General features: G+C 54.1%; 2 protein-coding genes and 2 long non-coding RNA genes across 8 annotated transcripts in view; 2 read left to right on the forward strand and 2 right to left on the reverse strand.

Annotated features, from left to right (window-relative positions):
- Positions 1-1,473, reverse strand: part of SIX3 (SIX homeobox 3) — a 96,140-nt gene extending 94,667 nt beyond the window's left edge. For all 4 annotated transcript variants that reach the window (XM_060607197.2, XM_060607179.3, XM_060607188.3 and 1 more), the window contains exon 1: positions 233-1,473. In XM_060607197.2, coding sequence (XP_060463180.1) covers positions 233-1,041 — 809 coding nt within the window. In that variant the 5' untranslated portion in view covers positions 1,042-1,473. The remainder of the gene's footprint in view (positions 1-232) is intronic.
- Positions 1,474-2,385: 912 nt separating this feature from the next.
- Positions 2,386-8,566, forward strand: LOC132674660 (uncharacterized). The gene is made up of 6 exons (XM_078443815.2): positions 2,386-2,497; positions 3,352-3,533; positions 3,752-4,297; positions 4,893-5,059; positions 7,687-7,731; positions 8,479-8,566. Exons 1-6 carry the CDS (start codon positions 2,386-2,388, stop codon positions 8,480-8,482), a joined length of 1,056 nt encoding a protein of 351 aa, XP_078299941.1. The 3' UTR covers positions 8,483-8,566.
- A 26-nt stretch (positions 8,567-8,592) lies between these two features.
- On the forward strand, positions 8,593-11,890 carry LOC132687839 (uncharacterized). Of its 2 annotated transcripts, none has more exons than XR_013554628.2 (2): positions 8,593-8,682; positions 10,461-11,890. It is a non-coding gene; the product is annotated as an uncharacterized LOC132687839 (long non-coding RNA). The 2 variants fall into 2 exon arrangements; XR_013554627.2 differs by having other exon boundaries at positions 8,656-8,735.
- A 1,693-nt stretch (positions 11,891-13,583) lies between these two features.
- Positions 13,584-20,920, reverse strand: LOC144615915 (uncharacterized). The gene is made up of 3 exons (XR_013554625.2): positions 20,764-20,920; positions 20,309-20,385; positions 13,584-16,700 (listed from the first exon to the last, which is right to left on the reverse strand). It is a non-coding gene; the product is annotated as an uncharacterized LOC144615915 (long non-coding RNA).
- Between the last annotated feature and the right edge of the window lie 2,042 nt (positions 20,921-22,962).

Below are 22,962 nucleotides of genomic sequence, written 5' to 3' on the forward strand. Positions count from 1 at the left end.
CTCTCTCTCCACCCTGCCGAAAGCCCCTCTCCGACAAAGCAGCCAATAATCCCGCTGACCGTCCCTCTTCTGTGCGTCTGGGCAAGCAGAAACTTTTCTCCAACTGGCCAGGGGTCGCGGCTTCTCGAGTGCCCGGCAGCCATTGGCACCCTGCCCCATCCGCCCCCATTTCAACCCCTCTCTCCCTCCCCAGCCCGGGAGACGGTAGCCAGGCCGCGGGCCCGCCACTGACCTGTTCTTGGCCGCCGCGGCGCGGTCGCGCTGCCTCCGGTTCTTAAACCAGTTGCCTACTTGTGTGGGAGTGAGGCCGGTGGCCTGCGCCAGTTCGCGTTTCTTGCTGGGGTTGGGGTAGGGGTCCTGCAGGTACCACTCCCTCAGCAGGCTCCGAGTCCGCTCCTTGAAGCAATGCGTCTTCTGCTCGCCGTCCCAGATGGTGCGCGGCAGCGGGAACTTCTTGCGCACGCGGTACTTGTCCACCGGGCCGAGCGGGCGGCCGCGCAGCTTCTCGGCCTCCTGGTAGTGCGCCTCGAGCCACATGGCCTGCAGCTTGCCGTGAGACTCCTTGGTGAACTTGTGGTTCTCCAGGATGTGGTAGAGGTCGCGGAAGTTGCCCGTGTGGAAGGCGACCACGGCGCGCGCGCGCAGGATCGACTCGTGCTTGTTGATGGCCTCGCACGCCCCGGGGGCCACGGGCAGCGACCAGAGGAAGCGGCCCAGCCGCTCGATGTCGCCCGTCTCCTCCAGCGTCTCGCAGACGCTGGCCACCTGCTCCGGCGAGAAGTTGAGGGTGGGCAGCTGGAACATGGACAACTCTTCCGGGGGGGCCCTGGAGCCGCCGCCGCTGCCGCCGCCGCCTGCTCCGCCAGCACCGCCGCCTCCCGCACAGTTCCCGCCGCCGCCCGCGCCGCCGCCGCCGCCGCCGCCGCCCGCACCGTTCCCGCCGCCGCTACTCGCCAGAAGTAGGGAGCGGTGATGAGGATCGGCGAAGTTTGGCAACAAGAAGTGGGAGGAATAGAGGTCTAGGGGGGAGCGGAATACCATGGACTGACCTGAGAGGAGAGGAGAAAATTCAGGGAGAGGAAGAGAGAGGGGAGGAAGAGGAGGAGAGGGGCGATGAGGACCAGGAGGAGGGAGAGGAGAGGGGGGAGGAGAAGGAAAGGAGGGGGAAGCAGGAGGAGGAGGAGGGGGAGGAGGAAGGGCGAAAGGGACACCCACACCCCACACACATCCACACACACACACACCCGCGCAGCCACATAGAGAGGGAGGAAGGAGAGCGGCCCGGTGCGCGCGCGCAGAGAACCCGAGACAGAGAGGGAGAGGAGAGGGAGAGGGAGAGAGAGAGAGAGAGAGAGCGAGAGAGAGAGAGAGAGAGAGAGAGAGAGAGCGCCAACCACCGCCGAGTCAAGATTCAGCGATTCCACAGCAATCGCCCTAATGACAACAGCCTCATAATATCTCCCCTAAATCCACAGTGAGTGCAGCATTGAAACATTTTGTTTCGCTTTTCTATTGGTCTGCGGCGTGTCGTTGTGGCGTTGCCACGGCAACCGCTGCCAATCACTGTCAGCCCTGCCAATCAATACCGAGAACGTAAGGACGGTTTTACCACTTAGCCAGAGTTGGGGGGGGGGGGAGGGGGAGAGGAGGGAAAGAGGGAGAAGGGGGAGAAAGAGATTTTTTTTTTAATCTTTGCAACTCTTAATCTCGCCACTTCTCTCCCTCTCTCTCTCTCTCTCTCTGTCTCTCTCAGCTCCCTTCTTCCCTCTTCCCCAAAGAAGTTGATCCAGAAATTCAAAATGCCGTGGGCATAGAGTTGTTGAATGGGATGAGCAATTAAAGGGATTTTTGTCGGGAAGTGAGAGGCTCCCCATGCCGCCTGAAGGCCGAAGGCCAGCCCTCAAGTAGAGCCCGAGGGCCGGCCGAGCAGGCATGGTTTGCACACGGTGTGCACGTCGGGCTGTCTCTTTCTGCCTATGTGAGCACTAATACTGGTGAGGAAGAAAGAAGAGATGAGATCATGGGGCCCACCGCATGCTGACCCTAGCTGCTGCGGCGGGGTTCCCGGATTTCGGGGGGCACCTGGCGCCTGAGAGGCTGAGCTCAGGCCCCAGGGTGTTGGAAGCCGCTCTGGCCTCCCCCGTCCTGGTTCATCGGCCACGTTTGCCTCGATTTCATCTGCATTGGATTCCACCCGCTTCTCTTTCCTCAGCTCCGGGTCAAGGAGCTTTGATTTCCTTTATTGCCCTGTATTTTAAAATACCAGCATAAATAACAGTACACTTCTTTTTATCTTGAAAGGCAAGCCACGTCTTTGTTTCCCCCTAGACTTCAGCTGTGTCCCCTGGGAGCTGAGAAGTCTGGAACCCTCTGGAGCCCCCTGAAATGCCTGCTACCTCTACTCCTCCAAGAAGCTCTGGACTTGCCTACCAGCCCCAGAAGGACAGTCAAACTTTGGAGGCTTCCCCAAAGAAGCGGATAGGCCTGAACATTGCATGTTTGCTCATATTTTAAAGGAAAAAAAAAAAAAACAACTAATTTACCTAAGCAAAGTAACATTACAAACCTAAAACAGACCCCAAAAAGTCCATAGGATACAGAGAGCCCTTCCTCCCTCTGGCCACGGCAACCCCCCCTCCCCCACTCCCAGGGGCCGGTAGGGGTATTTATTCTAAGGTATGTTGCTTTTAAGAAGATGTAATCAGCATCTTTAGCGGGGTCTCCCTTTGTGAGGCCTCTGTAACTATGGAAGTGTGATTTACGCAGATTTGTCGGGGTCAGAGACGTCTTTCCCCTGAGCACTGTGTATATTTAGACAGGACTCGGTTTGGTGTTAAAAAGTGTATATTTTGAATGAGTTCACACACAGTAGCCAACAATGCCCACATTGTCGGCCCGTGTACAACGCGTATTGAAACGCAGCGTCCAGACTTCAACTAATCTGCCCTCAATAAAGCTGAAATAATTATCCTAAGCTGCCTTTCCAGAAGAAAAATCATTGAGGAATTCAAAACTCTTTTTAAAAAAAAAAAAAAAAAAAAAAAAGATCTTTTCTACATTCCGATGCAGATCGGGGGGAGAGGCACAGAGTCCACACCACTTTGGAGATCTCAATGAGGGAGGAGAGAAAGAGATTGAGCGAGAATTTAAATGGGAAACCTAACGTGACTAGGGCTGTGAGCGTCCCACCCCGAAACCCTGAGCTCGGGCCCTGCTTAGGCCCTGACTCCTGCAGAGCCAGGCCTCCTGGAAAGAGAAGTGCAAGTTGCTGTTGGAGTCTCTCCTCTGGCAGGGAGGGTCTGGACTGGGCTTGGGGGACGATACCAGCCCGCTCAGCCCCAGGCAGCTGAGGGTTGCGGGTCCTAAACCCCACGACAGAGACAGAGAAATATTCGCTCAAAGGGAAGACCCGCCAAGTCCCACTTCGGCTGATCTCTCCCTTCCAACTATCTTGCTTCCAACCGCGAGGACTTCTCCGTTCAGCTTCGAAGCTCTGGGCGGTCGTTCACGGCGGGCCCAGAAAGAGCCCTAAGGTTGGGACACAAAAACAGACGCTTCATCTTTTCTTCCCGATCCCTTTCTCTTGTAGGGGAAGGATTATAGGCTGAGGGGTGGGAGGGGGAAGGGGCAGGAGGAGGAAGCGGGGGAGGAAGGAATGAAAAAGGGGAGGGGAGTGGGTATTGTGCCGCGTGTGGGGGGAGAATTCCTACGGGTGGGTTTCCTAATATTGTGTTCAACTTTTTGAAAGCAGCTCGTGACCCCGAAACTGCATCCCCTGGAGCCGAGGACCCAGGCGCCGGGCGGGCGGGTGAACCCAACCAGTCCCCTCCCCGTCCTCACAACCCCCGCCTCCGGGTGGGGGCGACCCGGCCTCTCCCCGTTGCAGCCCGGACAGCCCTGGAGGGAGGCTGGGCAGGTGCCGCGGGCTCTGCCGAAAAGTGCTGAAATCAAAAACCGTCGCCACTCAAGGAGAGTTGAGGCAAATGGGGCCGAGGCTCCGCTCGGCGACACCCCGGCCCCCAGCCTCGGCCCGGGGCGCCTGCAGACGCGCCGCACCTCGCCTGCTGGGGTGGCGACCGCGACTCGGGAGTGCAAAGCCTGGCGGAGGGCGGCTGCGAGGCGCGCAGCTTTGTGCGCCGGGACAGAGCCGGCGCGGCGGGGCCGGCGGCCAGCCCCGGGCTGTCAGACTCCCCGCAGAAGCGAGCTCCGCGCCGCCCAGGGAGCCAGCCTCGCGGCCCCGCTGCCGCCAGCGCCTCTCCCCTCTGGCCCGAAGCACGATGTCCGCCTCCGGGAGCCTGTAAGTTGAGAGTCCAGAGAGCTGGGTGTTGGGGGGAGGCGGGGCGGCGGGTCTTCCGCGCGGGTGACTGGACCGGCTCCCGCTGGAGCTGGGAGCGCAGGCTCCATAGGGTCCGGGTCTAGTAGGTCCCCCTGGCCGTGTGGGGGAGGGGACTGTGGAGCACCCGAGCTTCCCCTCCCAAATTCCCAGGCGCTGGGCGTTGGAGAGGGGGCGTAGGAGAAGAAGGACCTCGGGTTCCGGGGCCCGGGCGCCTTTCACGCCGCTCTGGGGGCCCGAGGCATTGAGCAGAGCGAGGGAAGGGAGCTGAGCCTGAGGGACATCTGGAAGGGGTGGCGCGCAGGGGGGCGCCAGCACCCTGGGTCTCTCAGAGCGTGGAGATCCGGATGAATGGGTCAGCCCGCGGGGCCCATACTTCTCCCCTGCCCTCTGGCCGCTCAGACTCCCTGATCTGGGACTTGGAGCCCATACAGGCCGAGGTCACAAAACTGCCACCATCGTCTCTGCTTTAATCTTGGGCCAGGCAACCGGCAGGACTGCGTACAGGTGGTGCGGGGAGAAACGGCGTTTGAGCTGGAGAGTGTCTTTCTATTACTAGGACCTGCGGGGCATTTATTTACAAAATCAGCCCGGACCCCAGCAGTCTCAACTCCACCGGGAGAGGTGTCTGAGGACTCACTTCGTGTTTGGCGTTACCGGGAAAGCCCAGAGGTCTGCAAGCCTCCCGGCTGGAGCAGCTGCACCCATTAGGCCCTGCTCAGCTCCGTAAGGCCGGTTCGTCCCGGGGGGCAACGGCCCTTCCGGCCCCCAGGACCTCGGGAGGCGAGGGCTGTTTGGGCCTCCCCGCAAGCTGCAAACTGAGGCGCCAGGCGCGGGCGGCGGAGGAGGGCGCAGGGGAGCGCAGCACGTAGGCGGGGAGGCCGAGAAACCCTTCAAGGACCCCGATTACTTTCCTTTGAATGAAAAACAACAACAACAACAACAACTGCTCCCTCCCAGCGCCTCCGCCCCCCCCCCCCCCCCTGCGCCTTAGCCTCCGGGGACCCGCGCTCCGAGCAATTGTCGCTCGGGACAGTAAACACAGCTCAGTTGCCTCAACTTTCTCCGCACATAAAAGTTCCTGGCGTGCGGGGAAATTTGAATATTTGATCAGCCCCTTTGAGTGACCCTCATTAGCTTGGCGCCCTGCTAAGGCTCCGGCATTGCAAGAAAGCTGCTGGGCCCGGCATTTGTATGCCTTGTTAGCGCTGCTTAATGAAGCTGCCCCGACCGCTCAAAGGCGGCCTCCGGGGCCGGCGCTGCGCACCTCTCCGCACCCCACTCTGCCTAATGAGCCCCACCGCCCGCTGAAGGCCTCCTCGCCCCCCACATCCTCAAACAAGAGAAGTTTGGCTCAGTCTTGGGCCACCGCACCTCCCACTGCCAGGCCCAGGAGAGTGGGCCCAAGCTGGGTCCCAGCTGGCTGTAGTGACCCAGGTGGAAGAGGGAGAGAGGTGGCAGACTTTGGGGTTGTGAGTCTTTTGGGCTGGGGAGGAGGGTTGTGGCTTCAGGTTCCAGTCCAGGGAGTGCACTGCCACCCTCTCCCAAGAGGCCAATTTCCAACCATTTACCCGGGTTCCTTTAAGATGCACTGGACTAATGTTGGGGTGGCAGAGGGCAGATGTCCAGGGGAGGGTCCGTTTTCCACCCTCCTCCCACACCACATTCCTTTGGGCTCCACTGCCCAGGAGGCTGCCTATGTCTTTGCAGGGATCTCTTTAGGAGAGCCAGAACGGATGTGCTGGGGAGTGAATTTGAGCAGGGGTGGGCACGCTCCTCTTCAAACCATCATTGCCCCTCCACCACAGACCCCAAACAATCAAACACAGTCGGCACTGGCAACTACAGCACTACAGCCTACCTTGAACCAGCCCCCATTCCCCCAGAGAACCATGCCTTCTCTGGTCTCTCTTTACTCATGCTTCCAGTCCTTAGGAAGCCTAAAGAAAGCACTTGAAGCAGGCCCCCCCCTGTACAGGACCAACTTGCTGCTAGGGCAAGATGGGATGAAAACAAGCCCGAAGGGGAGGAAGAAAGGGGGTACTTTGGAAGGAAGGAGGACCAAAGCCACCATCTACTTCCCCTTGCCTCAGTGGGGCAAGTGACAAGCCAGCGAATCTAAGGAGGCCCAGGACCAGTTGTGTTTCAGTCCTCTGAAAAAGGAGTAGACTCCCTCTCTGCCCCTTCCCATGCCCTTTTGCCTGGACAGGTGTCACTAAAGGTCCCTTCTTGCGCACCCAGTTCTTGGACTTTGGAGGGCTTGGGGAAGAGGCTTCTTGCAGACCCACGTTCTTGGGACTTCTAGAGGTGCCCCCCACCACATGCCCACAATCCCTCAGATACACAGCAGGCTAACCAGGTTGGTAGCCTCAGGACCCTATCCCAGGGTGGCCACCTCTAGGAATGAGTGGCACCCAGCCAGTCCTCACCCTCTGCCGACAGGCCAGCAAGGCCCTGGGATAGCAGAGCCTCTAAGTCCATCTGGTCTGCTCCTCTTTCTTTCCCCCAGCTCAGCTGGCATGCCCCGCCCCATTTCCCATCCCACGACCCCCTAATTTAAGCCCAAACTGACGATCTTTAGGGATCATCTCTGCACTGGGCAAGATGGTGCCCGGGCCTTGATCCATCCAAAGGGCAAAGGTAGGAGCGGGCAAGCGAGGGATGAACGATGTTGGAGAGAAAGGGGACCTAAAGCGGGGTAAAGCCTAAGGCCAGGCCCACCAACTGCTCAGGGGAGGAGGTGAAGGGAGGGGGCTAAGAGTCCGCAGGCTTCGGTCGGGGCAGCAGGGACCTAAGGCGTCGGCGTGGGGGGCTAGATCCAGAGGAGAGGGGCGGGGAGGCGGGGGTCGGGGGAGCGCGCAGGACGGAGGGGGGGGGGGGTGCGGCTCTTTAAGAACCACACCACTGGCAGGAGAAGCGCGCGGCCGGGTGCTGGTAGCGCATTGACCCCGAAGGGGATTTAGCGGGAAGGGAGCGGCGGGGCTCCGGTGGCTTTGTCCGGGGGCGACCAGAGAGGCCGAGGCACAAGAATAAGGAGCGACCGCGTCATGAAAGGCCGCGCCGAGGCGGCGGCGCTGCTGCTCTTGACTTCTGAGCAGGGCTTAGAAAGCTTGTCCTGGCTTAAGCCGAACTGCGAGCGCTGGGCCCTGAGCGCCGAGTCCGCGGGCTCCGAGACCCCCGGCCTCGGAGCCACGGAATGAAGGGAACTGGGGTGGCAAGGGTGCTTTTGGCTCTGCAGCTCCCTGACCCTAGCGCAGAGCTGCTAGCCTGACTGGCTGCTCCAGGGCAAGGCCAGAGAAAGAATTTTCTTTTTCCAACTTCGGCTTTTGGTTTTGTGTGTCCACTTGGAGCAGCTCCGGAACTGACCGACCCCAAATGGATTCCCAACAGGTGGCCGGGTAAGTCCATTTAAAAATTCTGGTCATACTATCAGCTCCTCCACGGCCTCCTTCCTTTTTCCCTCCCAGGTCCCCCCCCCCCCCCCCCCACCTCCGGGCCTCTCCGAAATCCCCGTGCTCCTTTCCGGGGTGAAGGCAGGGAGGATGGTGGTAGTGGCGATGAGAGGCACCCTCTCCCTGGGGGTCCTCGGTCCCCCGGTTCCAGCTCAGGATTGTTGGCTGGAGGGCCCCGCGAGGCTCCACCCAGTACCCCCAGGTCCCAATCACTCTTAGCTCCGTTGTGGGCCGTGATACCCCAAGGTGTGTGTGTGTGGCAGGGGGTGGGAGAGGTTGAGTATGGGAGGACACGCCGCAGCATTTCGCCAGCGGAGACGACAGGAAGGGGGCGGGGGGCCCCGTGGCCCGGCGGCCTTTGTGTGTGGGGTTAAGGCAGAAACCCAACTACACACCCTCTTTTCTTCGAGACCCGGGATCCGGCCCGGGGGAGCCCGCGCCGGCTGTACAATAGCCCGCAGAAGGGGTTCTTGGCAGCCGGGGGTGGGGATAGGGTGGGGGAGGTGGAGGGGGCGAGCGGAGGGAGGAGGGGGAAGCTGAGAAAGGCAAAGGCAAGAAATCCCCGGCGTCCGAGTGAAAAGTCGGAAAATGTCCTCGGAGCGCGCGGGAAACAGAGGCGCGCGCGCGCGCTCGCGGGTTCACATCCTCTCTGTCACCCACTCTTACACACGCATTCACACCCACTCCACACAGGTAACCCACGCACGCGGACCTTTCAAGTGCTGGGTCGCGAGCCTCCGCGCGCAAGCCGAGCCGCGAGCAGAGCCACCCTCCTACTTCCCCAGCTCCCCGGCTGTCAAGAGCCCTGCCGCCTGGCCACCGGTGCCCGGAGAAGGACGGGGGGAGCTGGGAGAGCCCCCAGGGCTGGGGCTCTGGGAGGATCTTACCTGCGGAAAGGTAAGGGAAGCCGGGAGCAGGAAGCAGCGGCGGATAAATATTCATTAGGAAGTGTAAGTGTCTCCTTTTAAACCGCGCGGCGCGCGCTCTCGCTCCTCTCTCTCTTTCCCTCCCTCCCTCTGTCCTCTTCTGAGGCTCTCTCCCCCTCTCACTCAGCCTCCCCCCCCCCCTTTCCTGCGAAATGCCGAGTGGATCCCCGTCTAGCTAACCTGTTGGGAAGCCTGAGCCCTGGGCAGCGCCTCCACAGCTGTTTGCCTTCGCTCTTGGGGAGCGCGTTCCCCATCCATCCTCCCTTCTCTCGCCCAGCCCCTCACCCCTCCTAAATTACTACATCATTAGCTTTATTTTCCGGCGTGGAGCGGGGGGGGGGGGGGGGGGGGTGGTAACGGCACAGCCCGATGCACCTCCTCAAAGCAGGGCGAAAAGCCGGCGCTGAGTCTGCCCCACAGCCACATCCCCACCCCACATCCCCACCCAGTCATCTTTCCTCCCCCCCCCCCCCCCCCCCCCCCCCCCCCGCCATCTCCACCTCCATCCTGAATCAGCCTAACTCCCCATCCCTCCTTCCCTTGCCGCCAACAATCCGATCCCCGGCTGGGTCAGCAATGAGATGCCAGGTCTGCAGGTTCAACGCACGCCTTGATTGGAACTTCACCCTGCATTGGGTGCGGGGGTAGCTCTCTGAGTCCCCCTTTCCCACGTAGGTTTTATAGCTTCACCCTGAGTGGGCACCTGGGCATCTTAGGTCTTATGATCAAAACACCGGGCGCACTCTCAGGCCCTCGCCTCGCCAGGCCTCAGGGTCCCCGGGCCACAGCCTTATGGCCGGACTTGGAAGGCTGCGTGGAAGGCGGGGGAGAGGTGGCCTCACTTTATGCGATTGCGCAGTAGAGACAGACCTACCGACTGACTGACTGACAATGGCTTTTTACAACAAACTGACCTGAAGTTAGACGCAAGTCCGCGTCTTTCTCCCTCACCCTCATGAGAAAACACATCCACAGGATTCCAGGACCGCACACGTCCCCGCAGGATCCCTCTGAGCATCGCTTGCAGCAGCAGGCGAGCAAGCACTCACACACCCCATCCCCACCCCCGCACTCCCCAGGCCAACCCTCCAGCGGCCCCGGAGACTAGAAGGTGGGCGGGCTGGCAAAGCGGCTCCCAGCAGAGGTATACAACGCAAGACTGCTACCAGACGACCTTGGCCACCTTTCTCCCCACTCCAGCCCCCTAGACCCACTCCAAAGGCTTTAAGAGACGGCGTGGTCCCAGGTGCTTGGAGGTGGCTGGACCCCGAGCTCCCGCTGCCTGCTGAGCTCAGAGCTCCGAGGTGGGGGCGGGAGGAGGGGCCGAGGGGGCGGGCCCAGACAAGTTCCCAGTTACAAATACGGCTGCTCTCACGAGGCCTAGGAGGAGAGCTTCGCCCTCAAAGACTCGTAACGCTGGCCGAGAGGCACCGTCACGTCCACTCTTGGGTCCCGCACCTTCCCCAGGATCCTGGGGCTCTTTCGGCCATTTGGTGGCCCGGGGATGGAGCGGGGTCTCGAGCCTCTAGGAGACCTAGAGAACCCCCCCCCCCCCCACCATTTGGCCCCGCCAAAATCCACCAAGACCAGTCCCAGCGGCTGTTTCGACCCTTCCAGAAGGGAGTGGGAGGCAGGATCCTTGGAGGGTCTGCCTCTTCCTGGAAAGTTGAGAAGTTGGACACATGAAGATGTAAGAGAGGCCTAGAGGGTCGGCTAGGAAACCCTGTTAACCTCTCATTCCACCCTAAGGCCCAAGTTTGCACTTGCACACCTTCCTCCCCAAGGAGACCCAGCAGGTCGCACGTCAGGCTTGAGCAGAGTCACCTGACAGTAAGTACAGGGAACATACATGCAAGTGTAACTGAGTACACGCGGTGGAATTAGAGGAACACTGAAAACAGAATTTGAGGAAAAAAACAAACGTCCACAGACATTTCCAGTGCGTGGTCCGGTTGTCCAGATGCAGACAAAAGCCACAATGCCCGCGCGGAGTGACCCCGGCCACAGCGGGAGAGTGCACCGAGTGAGGATGCAGGCTGTGAAGCCAAGGGCTTCCTGCTAGAGGGACGTTGGTTCCCGAGGGAAAAACTTTGTTGAGCCGACTGCGTGAAAGGTTTCAGGTCAAGTCCAGGAGACTACCTACAAAGAGCACCTCCTCCACCCCAAAGCTGGCCCTTTCCCCTTGCTCTGGGTCAGAGACACCCAGAAGAGGGCAATCCAGGAAAGATCCATCTGGATCAGCATCATTTATTTGTTGTTATATTATTGGTTTGGGAGATCGCATTCTGAAGGAGGATGAGGTGAAGAGCAGAGGCGCACTTCAATGTCAGGAGATTCCTAATACCTAATGGGAACTTTGGGCTCTAATCAGGTTGGAGAATCCGGAGGGTCCCTTCCACTCCTCTTATGCTAAATTTAGTCTTTAAAAAAGAACATTAGCCCATCTGCACGTCTTCCTGCCTTTTCCCTTCCATCCCAGTCCCCTTTGTGTAAAATAAGTCTGCAAAAGAGCACTCCAAAGAAAATTGAATTATTTGGTTTATTAGACTACATTTCTTTGTGAGATATTGAGAAGTTCTCCCTCACCTACTCCCCTGTCCCAGGAGAAAGTCCTCGTCCAGGCCATTGGGGGTGGGGGATTGAAGAGGTGGGATTGATTCCCAGAGTAGCTTTCCTGGAAAGGCCCAAGCAAGTGCACAGACTTGTTTTTGGTTTCAGCTCTGTTTGCCTGCCCCGTCCTGGTGAACCTTCCAGACAGTAGCCATCATGGTTTCCCTGCAGAAGAGGCAGGCACACTGGATGCAATGATGCCCTCCCCTCCCCAATTGTCTCTCTGAAAGTAGAGGGTAAGTTTGGGAAGATTCTTTCAGACAAAACAAGAGAAAAAAAAGAGGATGCTCTGGGCCAGCAAGTCGGATGACCACCCTCCAAGGGGGCAGAGGAAGGTCTGTCTCCTGAAGAAGAGATGAACCATCTGGAAAACACTGCAGGAGGACACTTTTAAACAAATGTGGTTACCCTAGAAGTGGAGGGGGGCTGGGAGTATGAGTAGGGAAGGATTTCTTCCCTTTGGGGGACAAACATTGTGTCCTTTCAATTTTTCCCAAAGATACATTTAATTCCTGGAAATTGTAGTGTTTGTTCTTGTAGATGTTCTAAACAATAAAGAGTGAAAATCATTTTAGACTCAATCTTCCTTGGAAGGGCATTTTCTTCCAAGACCTTTTTCTTTCTCCAGGTTTGTTCTTCCTTATTCCCTAATAAGAGTCCACCTGCTGATATGCTTCAGGAAGAGACTATGACAGAGAGGGAAATGAGTAAGGAGACCATCACTCCCAAGCCGGGAGTCACTGCCATTCCCCATAGCTGAGACTCGGGACACAAAGAAGCAAACTCCTTTACCTTGAGGGCATTTCTCCCCTTTGAGTAGTTTATTCAGAGCCTTTCCAATAATACATAACCACCAGCATTTTAGAGTTAAAGATGTTTGTTACTACTTACCAATTAATTCTACAAGATTCTTCAAACTCTGCTTGTATGATTTAGAAAACCGCACGTAGGTAGCTAAAGTCGTTGTAACATTCATCACTCAAGCAGAAAAGCAGTTCAGTCTCTCATAGCCCTAAGTGCCCCATGCACGGTCGCTGGAGAGAATTTATTTTTCTCTGTGTTCCCTAAAAGCCCTTATCACCTCTGCCGGAGCCACAGGACTCAGGGCAAAACCGGAGAGGTTTGCGACCTCTTGAGTGGAGCGCACTGTGTTGTTAGGGTTTTTTTGTTGTAAGGAATTCTTAGTGGTAGTGTGAGGCTCTCTCCGTCTCCGTCTCTTTCTCTCTCTCTCTCGCTCTCTCCCCCCTCTCCCCCCTCCCCAGATGAGTCCGCCCGGCTGCCCGCCTCTTCCTCCGAAGAATGCTTCTCCCTAGGTAGACGCAATCCATTTCCGCTGCCCCGGGCAAAGGGCTGAACGTTGTCCGGTCTTAAACTGGGGAAGGAAAGGAAGGGCGGTGTGTGCGGGTTGGGGAGGGGACAACCATCACCTTCGACAATAAAATAAAATAACCAGATACCCCATTTAATCCCTTCCATTAACAGTGTCAGTGCGCTAGAGAGGCCGTCTCACCTCCAAAGGTGTCTTCACCCCCGGAGGGCCCAGGCTTCCCGTCGCGGCCCAACACTGGGCCCGCGCGCCCAAGAGGAGGTGCTCCGACGGCAAAAATCCCATACATTTTTAACTGCAGTGATTACTAAATTAATAGCAGGCACTAAGACAGATGTCAAAACGTCTTGAAAATGTTTATCTGTGAATAATTGAGAAGGTGGTGGGACGCATTATCTGATTGTGTAATGAAATATGTATGAGGAACAGCTGTTTGCGACAGTCCCCTCCCGCCGCCTCCTCAGCTGGGGGCCCTTCCCTTGGAAGCAGGAGCCTCGGCGAATTTGGTGGCCCACTTGGGAGCCCGCTCAGCCCCTCCGGGGTTGCTGGCAGAGCTGTGGCTTTAGCGGCTCCAGAGTCACCCTGTTTCCATGCGGAGGACCTCCGCATGGGTCACCCCCCCCCAGCCTCGCTCTTTTGGCTTTGGTGGCGGGATGAGGCTTAGCCGCCGGCCGAGCCACCTTTGAAGCCCTCGGGCGGGCCGCGGGCTCGGCAGGCGAGACCCAAGGAGAGCCCGGGCTCGGGCGGCGGAGGCCCGGAGGCCGGGGGCCTGGCGTGCGGCGGCGGAGCGGCGTGGCCTGCTCGGAGGCTAGGGCCCGGGGCTCGGCGGCTCAGCGGGGCGGGCCCGGGGTCACCGCGGGGTGACGGGGCTCCCGTGAGGGCTTTGTTCGGCGCTCTTGCCACACTGCGCACTTCCTTCCAGCCCCCAGCCGGTCGCCTCCCAGCCTCCGCGCCCGCCCTGTTTGTTTTTCCAGCCCCGCGCCCTCGGCCGGGACGTGCAAACAGCCCTCGGGGCTGCGTCAGCCGCCCGAGGCCGTGGCCCAAAGCAGGCCCGAGCCCTGCTGGGGCCCTCGCGCCGAGCTCTGCCCCTACCCCCACCCCCACCCCACCCCCCAGGAAGCAGAGTGAGGGGCGAAGGAGCTCGGGGGCATTTCTGGAGCTCCAGGGCAGGGGTCGGCCGGGCCGGGGACGTGGACTAGTGGGGCGCACGGCCTCGGCGGGCGGCCCAGGCCCAAGTCCTGGGCTCCGAAGCGGCCGGCGGCTCCTGGCCCCCAGCCCCACAGGAGAGCGGCGGCTGTGTGGGGTCTAGACGAGCACGCCGGAAGGGGCCCCATCAGGCCTGGACCTTGAATGAAGGGTCAGCCACACCGATAAACCCGCTGACCCCCGCGTGGGCGTGCTGTCCCCGTCGCTGCACTCTGGCCGCTTCGCACGGCGGTGGAACCTGGTCCCGGGCGCGGCGCTGCCCGCGGCCCCCGGCCGGGCCGTAGGCCTCCCCGCGCCTCCGCGGCCTCCCGGCCCCTAGCCTCCCCGAGCCCGGGGGCCGCGTCCCTAGTCCCTGGCGCCCAGGAAGCGTCGCCCCGAAGCCTCCGGCCGCGCTGGCCCTTCCGGCACTGCCGCCCCCGACCGCTCTGGGGCCGGGAGAGGACGAGCGGGCTCCAGCTCGGCGAGCCTCCGCGCGCGGACACAGAGCGTCTACGCGGTTTCCCCCGCCGGCTGGTCGAGATGCGCTCGGGCGTTCTTTCTCGAGCGTCCCCCCTTTTACCTAATCCCTTATGCTTTTATTCTAATCCTGCACCTTACAGTTAATCTGTAATGATACCGCTTCGGAGGAACCTGTTGCATACGAGGCACGGTAATTTGTAACCTTGGAAACAGTTTTAAATAAAGATTATAACAGTGATGTCAACTGTGTTTATTCTCCGCACGGGAGGTGGGTTGGGGGCCGGCAGCCCCTCGGCGGAGAGGACGGAGTTTCGGAGAGAAAGAAGGAAGCGAGGTGCGTGGGGCAGAGCGGAGCGGGCAGGGGGCCGGGAGGCGCAGAAGCAGCCAGCGCCCGCTCCAGTCCCGCTCCGGGCCCGCTCGGGTCCCGCGCCTGGGGTCTTCTGAGTTTTTCCTTTTTGGAAATCGTGTGGTCTTAAGCCGGGAGGCTTGGAGATACAGCAAGGGTTTGCAAAATTGAGGAAAACTTGATGAACTTGAGCCACTGTGTGTTGCGAATTGGCGTGCGGCCGGGCCCTGCGCCCCTGGGAGGCCGAAGCCGCCGAGGGTGGAGAAAGGGCGGCTTGCAGGACCCTTCCGCTGCAGGAAGGCAGAGACGCTTGTGTGCCGATCACTGCGCCCCGAGCTCCCTCCTCTGTTAAATACACCCGCGGCAGCAGCAGCAACAACCAAAAATTGTTCGCATACCGAAAGCAAAATTAAACATAATTGCTTTTATTTATCTATTGCTTTTATATCGTTAAAATATTTTTAGTCACTTTGTACAAAATAGCATCCGCTCTGATTATTACCTGCCATATCTGTTGATCTGCTCCCTGTGTGTTCAGCACAGCAACATTAACAATTAAGAAAAAAGCACATCTTATATATTGTATCTGTCAAGATATGTTACAATTTCCATTAACAAAAAACCATTATTCTTGTTGAAGAAGCTATGAAGCATATCTTTCATGAGAACTTTATTAGTAATCATAGTTGTCAAAAAGAATTAGATATGCATAGATTGTAGATGCAAAGGAAATATTAGATGCACAGAATAAAATATACAGTGGGATTGAGGCACAACTATTTTTCTTTTTAAAATAAATTTTTACCGAGGTGGAAAAAAAAAAAAACCAAGCTATTAAGCTTACTTAAAAGATGGCTTTGTTGGTTTAATTATACTGTAGTTATTTTATAAATATGTTTCAAAGGAAGCTTGCCATATTGCATGTCAATGAGGACTGTAAAGAAAAGCTCACAAAAGCTAATGCATACCAAATACCAAATTTTAGTCATTAGCATTCCTATTTATTACAAACTAAAGGAACCTATTAACAGACAAGAATTTCTATTTAGCTAGCATTACAATGTTTAGCCATTAAAATAAAAAGGGCAAAGTATATACGTATTTTTTCCCCTTGGAACTATACGTTCTTTTTGCCTAGAACCTCGTGGAGAGATTGGGAGATGTTTCTGATTGGGGACACATGATTCTACAGTGGGAATAGGCCAGAGGGCCCAGATCCACTATTTTTAGTTATCGAGCTTAATGCTATTCATTTGGAAGCAAGAACAGTGCTGGGGCGGTGCAGCTTGCTGAGGGCTGCGTGGTAACCACAGTCAGTGAGGGGCCCTTTGTCTTTAATTTGTGTCAGGAGCATATGCAAATTATTAATTGTTTTTCCTCTAGGGGAGGGAGTGGATAGCAATGGTAATACCGCTTTTGTTTGGATATTAAAATTTCTTTAAATGCTCCCTAGACGGGCTACATCCCCCAATGCGGATTCCCCTGGAAGGAAATCCCACCACGACAATGAATACAAGCGTCTTAATTCTAAAAATACGCACACATAGATCTGTGTCATTTCAAAGACCTTTTCCTTTGAGCAAAAGCGGCAATTCTGCTCTCACACCAGACGTAAATGAATATACAAATATATTTTTCCGAATGCCGATTTGAGAGGGAAAAAAACTTTTTAACCATTCTTACATTTAGAAACTTTAAAGATCTTTTTCTTCTTAAAATCGAGGCAGAATTTTTTTTTCCCTAACTGGGTAGGGAAACAAGTAAGTATTACAGGCACTGAAATGAAACATTTGGCATGGTAAGAAAGGTTATTTCGAAGTATGCTAGGTGAGGTTTTTTTTTTTTTTTTAAGTGCTCAACACGGGGAAAAAAATAACAGTTACACGAGATTGTTAAACTCTGTGCACTTACCAAGCGACTGGATGCCCAGCTTTTTATGGCCTGACTTTCTGCTCGGATGTGATGCGTTCTGCCCGCTTTGGGGGGACTTTTTGCATTAAGAAGGTAGAAAAAATTTAAGAAAGGTGCTTCCCTGAAAGGCCTACATGCTGGAAGGAAGGAAGGAAGGAAGGAAGGAAGGAAGGAAGGAAGGAAGGGCATTTTTGAATTCTTGATTTAAAAAAGAAAATCTCTTCATCAAAAGTTATTAACATTCACAAACCCCACTCAAAATCTTAGTTTTCAACAGTAAACTTCGCCGCATTGTGTTGAGGGAAGTGGTAGGTATTCTCTCCCCTGTGAGTACTTGAGCACAGATAAAGGAAGGAGAGTGTAAGTTCCTAGACTGCAAACTTTTCCTTCTGGGAAATAACGAAAGTCAGTGTACTAAGAAGCTTGGGTGCCGCACTGCTGGCAGTTCTAGAAAAGAAAATGTGAACTCTCCCCATTTCTTTCCCATTATGCCAGGATAAGGAGTCAACCCCCAAGTTCCTGAAGTCTATTTGATACAGAGGTGGGGAAAACTGCTATAAATACCCAAGTGTATCAAAAGAGTGACACCTGCCAGCAAAGACCAGATTTATACAATTATTTAGATAATCCATCTTCTTTTACTGACCGCAAATTAACCAGTCTGATTTTGCCTCCACTGCTGAGAGGGCGCATATTATCTAGACAGGACACACTCTTACCCTCATCTGCATATTTACCCCTCACTGAATGCTGAATACTACCAATAGCCAAGGAGGAGAAGGCTGTTTCTCATATATTTAAACCAAGATGGCTTAAATCTCAAGTGGGTGAAAGATAACCCACTTTCAGTTGCTTTATTTATTTTTTTAAATGTGTATCTATTCTTGAGTGAGAGAGACAGCGTGTGAGCGGGGGAGGAGCAGAGAGGGAGACACAGAATCCAAAGCAGGCTCCAGGCTCTGAGCTGTTGGCACAGAGACCGACTTGGAGCTCGAACCCACGAACTGTGAGATCATGACCTGAGCCAAAGTAGGATACTTAACTGACTGAGCCACTCAAGCGCCCCTGCTTTCAGTTGCTTTAAATCCCATTTCCAAGAGCATATTAGGGAAGACCATCTCAGAGATAAGTAAGACTGAGGCCCTTTTCTCAGGGAGCTGATACTTGTTGGGGGAGAAGAACCTACGCAGGACACAGGTCAATAGCACAGAACAATGCTGTTCTGTGGATGCCCTGGCTGGGAACACATAGGAGAGAAGCATGGAAGAAATCTCAGAAGGCTTCCTGGAAGAGGTGGGGTTTGAGCTGAGGCTTGAAAGTTGAGTTATGATTCGAGATGGTGAGGAGAATGACATACAAGAAAACTGGTATCCAGTTAAGATATAGTGACAAGTCTGACACAACACAGGCATTTAAAAGTGCTTACTTAAATGCAATGAATGAATGGAATTATTTAGAAGTCTGATAATAAATTCCTCTAAACATTTCTTTTTAGGCTGGCCTGTCTGCTCTGTTAACCTGAACCTCTCTTTATTTCTTTCCTCCATTAATGTTGTACCTTTTCCTCAATTAGGCTGAGGGAGTAAAGTCTGAAATTTTGATGATGTCAAGGGCTGACAAAGTGATGCTTGTTGGTAGGAGGGAGTGAGGGTTCGTACTCAGGGGATACTTCTCTAAGGGCCAAGTGTTCCCTCTAGTCCTATTCACATTCTTGCAAGAATGAGGGGATTACTGAAATTCTAAGAGGTTTCCTATTTTTAACAAATCTTTCTCTTATGGTACCAATTTAATGTTTTGTTCAAAACATCCTGGAATGCAGAATGGTGAAAGGGGGTTTGTTAGGTTTTTATATACAGAGCAGAGAAGAGTCCACTGAAAATGGCCCGTGGATTAGAAACAAGGAAGCCTGGTGGTGCTGCTAATTGGGGGGGGGGGGGGGGGGGGGGTTAAAGTGGCTCACCCAACCTAGCTTCACTTTTTCTCATTTGAGAGATGGAGACAATATCAGCCACCCTTGTCTATGTGACAAGACGTTTGGTCTTGTTCTTTAAAGGCACAACAAGAAGGTGGGTTTTTACAGCTCTGGCCTCTAGCAATGGCAGGATTTGAGTGATATTAATCGATTATGAACAGTTTTGTTTTGTTTTGTTTTCTCTCCTGGAAGCAGATGCTGATTAGTTTGAACGTTAAGGTATAAATTTTGGTTTTTTAAATTATTTTTTAAAATATGTTTAAAAATTTTTTTAAATTAATTTATTTAGGGGGAGAGAGAGCACAAGCAGGGGAGGGGCACAGAGAGAGGGAGAGAGAGAATCCCAAACAGGCTCCGCACTGTCAACGCAGAGCCCAGCGTGGAGCTGGAACCCACGAACCGCAAGATCCTGACCCAACCTGAAATCAAGAGTGGGTCGCTTAACCGACAGAGCCATCCAGGTGCCCTAAGATACAAGTTGTAAATGACAACAACCAGAAAATAGATCTTGGCGAGATGGGAAATCTACATGCAATATTGTCTTTTCTACAGAATGCGTTTTTATGCTTTATTAGGTCTTTGGGCCTGGACATGTGCTTCACATTAGGGCACAGCACTGACTGGTTCCTCAGAAAGTAGCTTTGCTGAGCACAGCAGTGTGGGGCTCTACTATAGATCTCGCCTCCAGCAAGACACCTTACATCTCCATTCTCCTCCCCTTCGCCCTCCCCTCCACTTCTCCAGAAATCTGGCTTTCTTCTGGTGCCTCTTTTCTTTTACTTTTTACTTTTTTCTTTTTTCTTTTTCTAAGCAAGCCACTGTTTCTTCCTAAACTAAGCATGGAAGCCAATGGGTTGAGGGCAATTCAGTTTCAATAGTAAACAGATGACTTTTGCGATCCCAAGACCTAAGTAAAGGCCCTTCCCCCGGAAACACCTAATTCAAAAGGAGGAAACACTAAGGATTATGGAACATTCTGCAATGAGTGTGGCTGAAGAGGGGTCTACCTTCCACCCCACATCCATGTGCTGTCTCTACAAATTCGTCTGAGGGAAGCTTGCTTTCCCAAGAGCCCCTTTTTGTCCCGGGTGTAGAATGTATTCAGCCGCACCATACATAAGCTGAACATACGGCAGAATGGTCTGAAGCAAGAAGTGCATCCATTGGCACATCGAAGGGCAGAAGCTGGGATGCACGTTCAATAAAGGGCTCCTCGGTGCAACTGGGTGGCTCAGTCAATTAGGCACCCGACTCTTGGTCTCGGCTCAGGCCATGATCGCACAGTTTCCTGAGTTCGAGCCCCACGTCAGGCTCCATGCTGGCAGCATGGAACCTTGCTTAGGATTCTCTCTCTCCCTCTCTCTCCCTGCTGCCCCACCCCCCACTGGCTCTATCTCTGTCTCTCTCCAAATAAAAAACTTTAAAACATTCTAATACGGGGCTTCTAAAACATTCTAATACCGCAGGATCTCTCTAGTGAAAGCTGAACTGACCTCAATCTGTGTGGGCAATGCGCTTGTGCGTGTGTGTGGTGTATTTACAAGGCCGGACAAATTCCAGCTACTCGGTAAGACTCTTGGTATAAAGGAGGAAAAAAATATTGGATGACCTTGTGTGTCTGTGTTAAGGAGGAGGAGCCCCCGGAGATTAAAAACTGAACAGGGGCTGGAATTTTGTTTTAATTAGTCTCACATTTCCCTGGAGGGCTTTTCTGAGAATATGATCTCCTTTCCCATTTGCCTCTGCAGTAAAGTATGGAGACTCACCAAGCCCAGGAGGAAGAGGGGACCATCTCCACCCCAGCCGAATTCCGAAGAAAACTTGGCTTTGGCTTCCAGAAATCCTAAATCACATGTAGACAAAGTATTAGACCCCATTACCAAGAATAAAACAGAAACTGGTTCTATTACTCCCATTTTCAGACTGACCAGAGGACGCACCGAAAAGCCTTTTCTTGAGGGAGACATGGAAAATCTGGCTCAAGGGTGGAACGTTGGGTCTCCTCTTGATGGGGCGTGTGAGGGCTGCACCCTCGAGTCCTGATACCCAGATCAGATCTTCAACGACTCCCAGATCACGCGCAAGGGAGGGTAGATCGGAAGCAGGGGAGGGGTCTGCAGAGTCAGCGAGAGCAGCAAGAGGAGGGGACAGGAAAAACCGAGCCGAGCCAGCAGGTCTAGGAGACAGCAAGTCTGTCTGCACACAAAAGGAAGGCACCCACCTGGGACAGAAGGGGTTATTAGGTCCTTCCCTGAGCCACGGTGCTGATGTCCTCACAAGGTCTCCAACCCTCAGTAGCAATCTATAGCATGCGTCAGTATGGGTGTGAAAGCTTCTTCTATCAAGTTTAACAACTTTCTGGTGTAACTTCTGAGAGGGCCGATTGCTTATTCATGCGGAATCAAGAAGCCCAGTTCATTTTGCCTGTTTTTGCTACTCTTTGTTGGGTTTGGGAGGCTGTTATGGTAGCTGCAAATGGCTTCTCAAGTGACATTTGCTGACATTCAGCGAAGTACATTTATCAGTATTCGCCAGCTCACCTCTACACATGCAATCCATTTTGTTTTGTTCTTCATAGCAACCTCCTTTCCGACGCCCGTGCCCTGAAAATGATAAATGGCAAGGTGGCATATTTCTCAAGCTGCACTCAAATGTCACTGTGAAAAATCTTTAATGGACTAAGTGTAGCTCTTCACGTTACAACTTGTCAGGTACTGAGAAATTCTAGAGTTTCTCCTTAATCCACAAGTCTTTGGAACCACACATCTGCAAGCAGAGACTAATTATAAGCTGTACCAGTCAGACCTGGGCAAGCAGAAACCAAGGAGAAAACATCTGATATCAGCTAATTCTTTTTTATTCTTACTCTTGTTCCATTTTCGCTACTTCCTTTCCTACTCAAAGAATATGCCAGGTATGAGCAATTTGTTACTCTAAGTGGGGGACGGTCTCCCCCCCAGCCCCTCCCCCCACCCCAAGCAGGCCTGTAATCCAGTTATACAATCAGCCTTCTCCATAATAGCTTTTTCTCTTCTCCTCCAAGACTCAACATCTCTAGGACTTCTCCCCTCTCCCCCGCCAACCTTGCCCCTCAAATAAACTCCACCTGATTCTGAATCGTAAATCCTGGCTCCTAAATGTTGGCTGTGATGGGGCGGTTCAGAGGCGTCTGAGACATCTGGCTGGAAGGGTCCTCTTTCCTGCCTCCTCAGCCATCCCTTTTCAGCGTATTTGGTCATCCTTCAGATCTCCACTACCACCATGCTGCTTTCGCAGGGAGCAGCCCACAGACACTCACTCATCCCTGAATATGGCTCAGTCGCTCAGGTGCTACATTTTCCTAGTCCCTGGAGTGTGCTCCAAGGAGGAATCAGCCCTTGCCCACTGTCGTTAGGGGAGAATTTGGTTTGCGCGTGTTTGGGATGTGTTCCAATGAGGGCATCATCGTCAATTCACACTGATTTTACAATCAGTGTTTGAAGGTCAAAGGAATTGAGAAAGGGGTAACTGAAGCCAAGGAAAAGAAGTGGTACCACCCACAACTGTACCGGCCAAGTTCATCTTTGGCCAGATGCTAGATTGGGATGTTCTTGGTTTTACACCTGTCTCTTAAAGCCCCACCCAAGCCCCAACTTTGATATTTGCTTCTAGATTCCTTGGTTTGGGCATTTCCTGGGCTCTCCTGTTTTTTTCTCTAATATCATGCTTGGCTTTTCTTCTCCCTTAGGCTTAGCCTCCAGTCTCTTGGGCTGAATAAGTGTCTTATCTGTCTCTTAGACCTCAAGGACCCTTCCAACAAGTAAAGAAAGGTCTTTGGCCACATAGAGGCTCAAGAATCTAATAGTCTAACAGTCTAAAATCTGTAATGTAGCAATCTCCATTTCTACATTTGTGTGAATTGACATCACTTGTTGTTTTCACACACACACACACACAAAATCACTGGGCACCTCTGTAGTAACCCAGCTCTGCCAGGAGCTCCGAGAATGTTCTGGTAAGAGAAGTGAGAGAAACCCAATCAAGCTAGCATCACTAAAATGATGGGGGAGTCTCAGTCAAGGATACAACGGTATCTCAGGGCCAAATAGCAGAAGGAGTATTTGCTTCAGACAGGTCTGGGACCGGAAGTAGATGAGGCACCAGATGAGAGGTGGCCATTCTCACGCTCATTGAGTCTTGCCTCTGCTTAGTTCAAGCCTCTCTACTGGTTGACATTCTCTGCTTCTTTGTGTGCATGGTGGACCAAGACCCCTTCAGTTCTAGAACTTATATTTCTATAATATAAGTCTCCCCCCTCCCCTCCCCTCATCCCAAGCAGGCTTGTAATCCAGTTATACCATCAGCTTTCTCCATAATAGCTTTTACTCTTCTCCTGCAAGACTCAACATCTCTAGGACTTCTTCCCCTCACTTCAGGTGAC

The sequence above is a fragment of the Panthera onca genome, chromosome A3 (assembly GCF_046562875.1).
Source record: "Panthera onca isolate mPanOnc1 chromosome A3, mPanOnc1 haplotype 2, whole genome shotgun sequence".
Taxonomy (NCBI): domain Eukaryota; kingdom Metazoa; phylum Chordata; class Mammalia; order Carnivora; family Felidae; genus Panthera; species Panthera onca.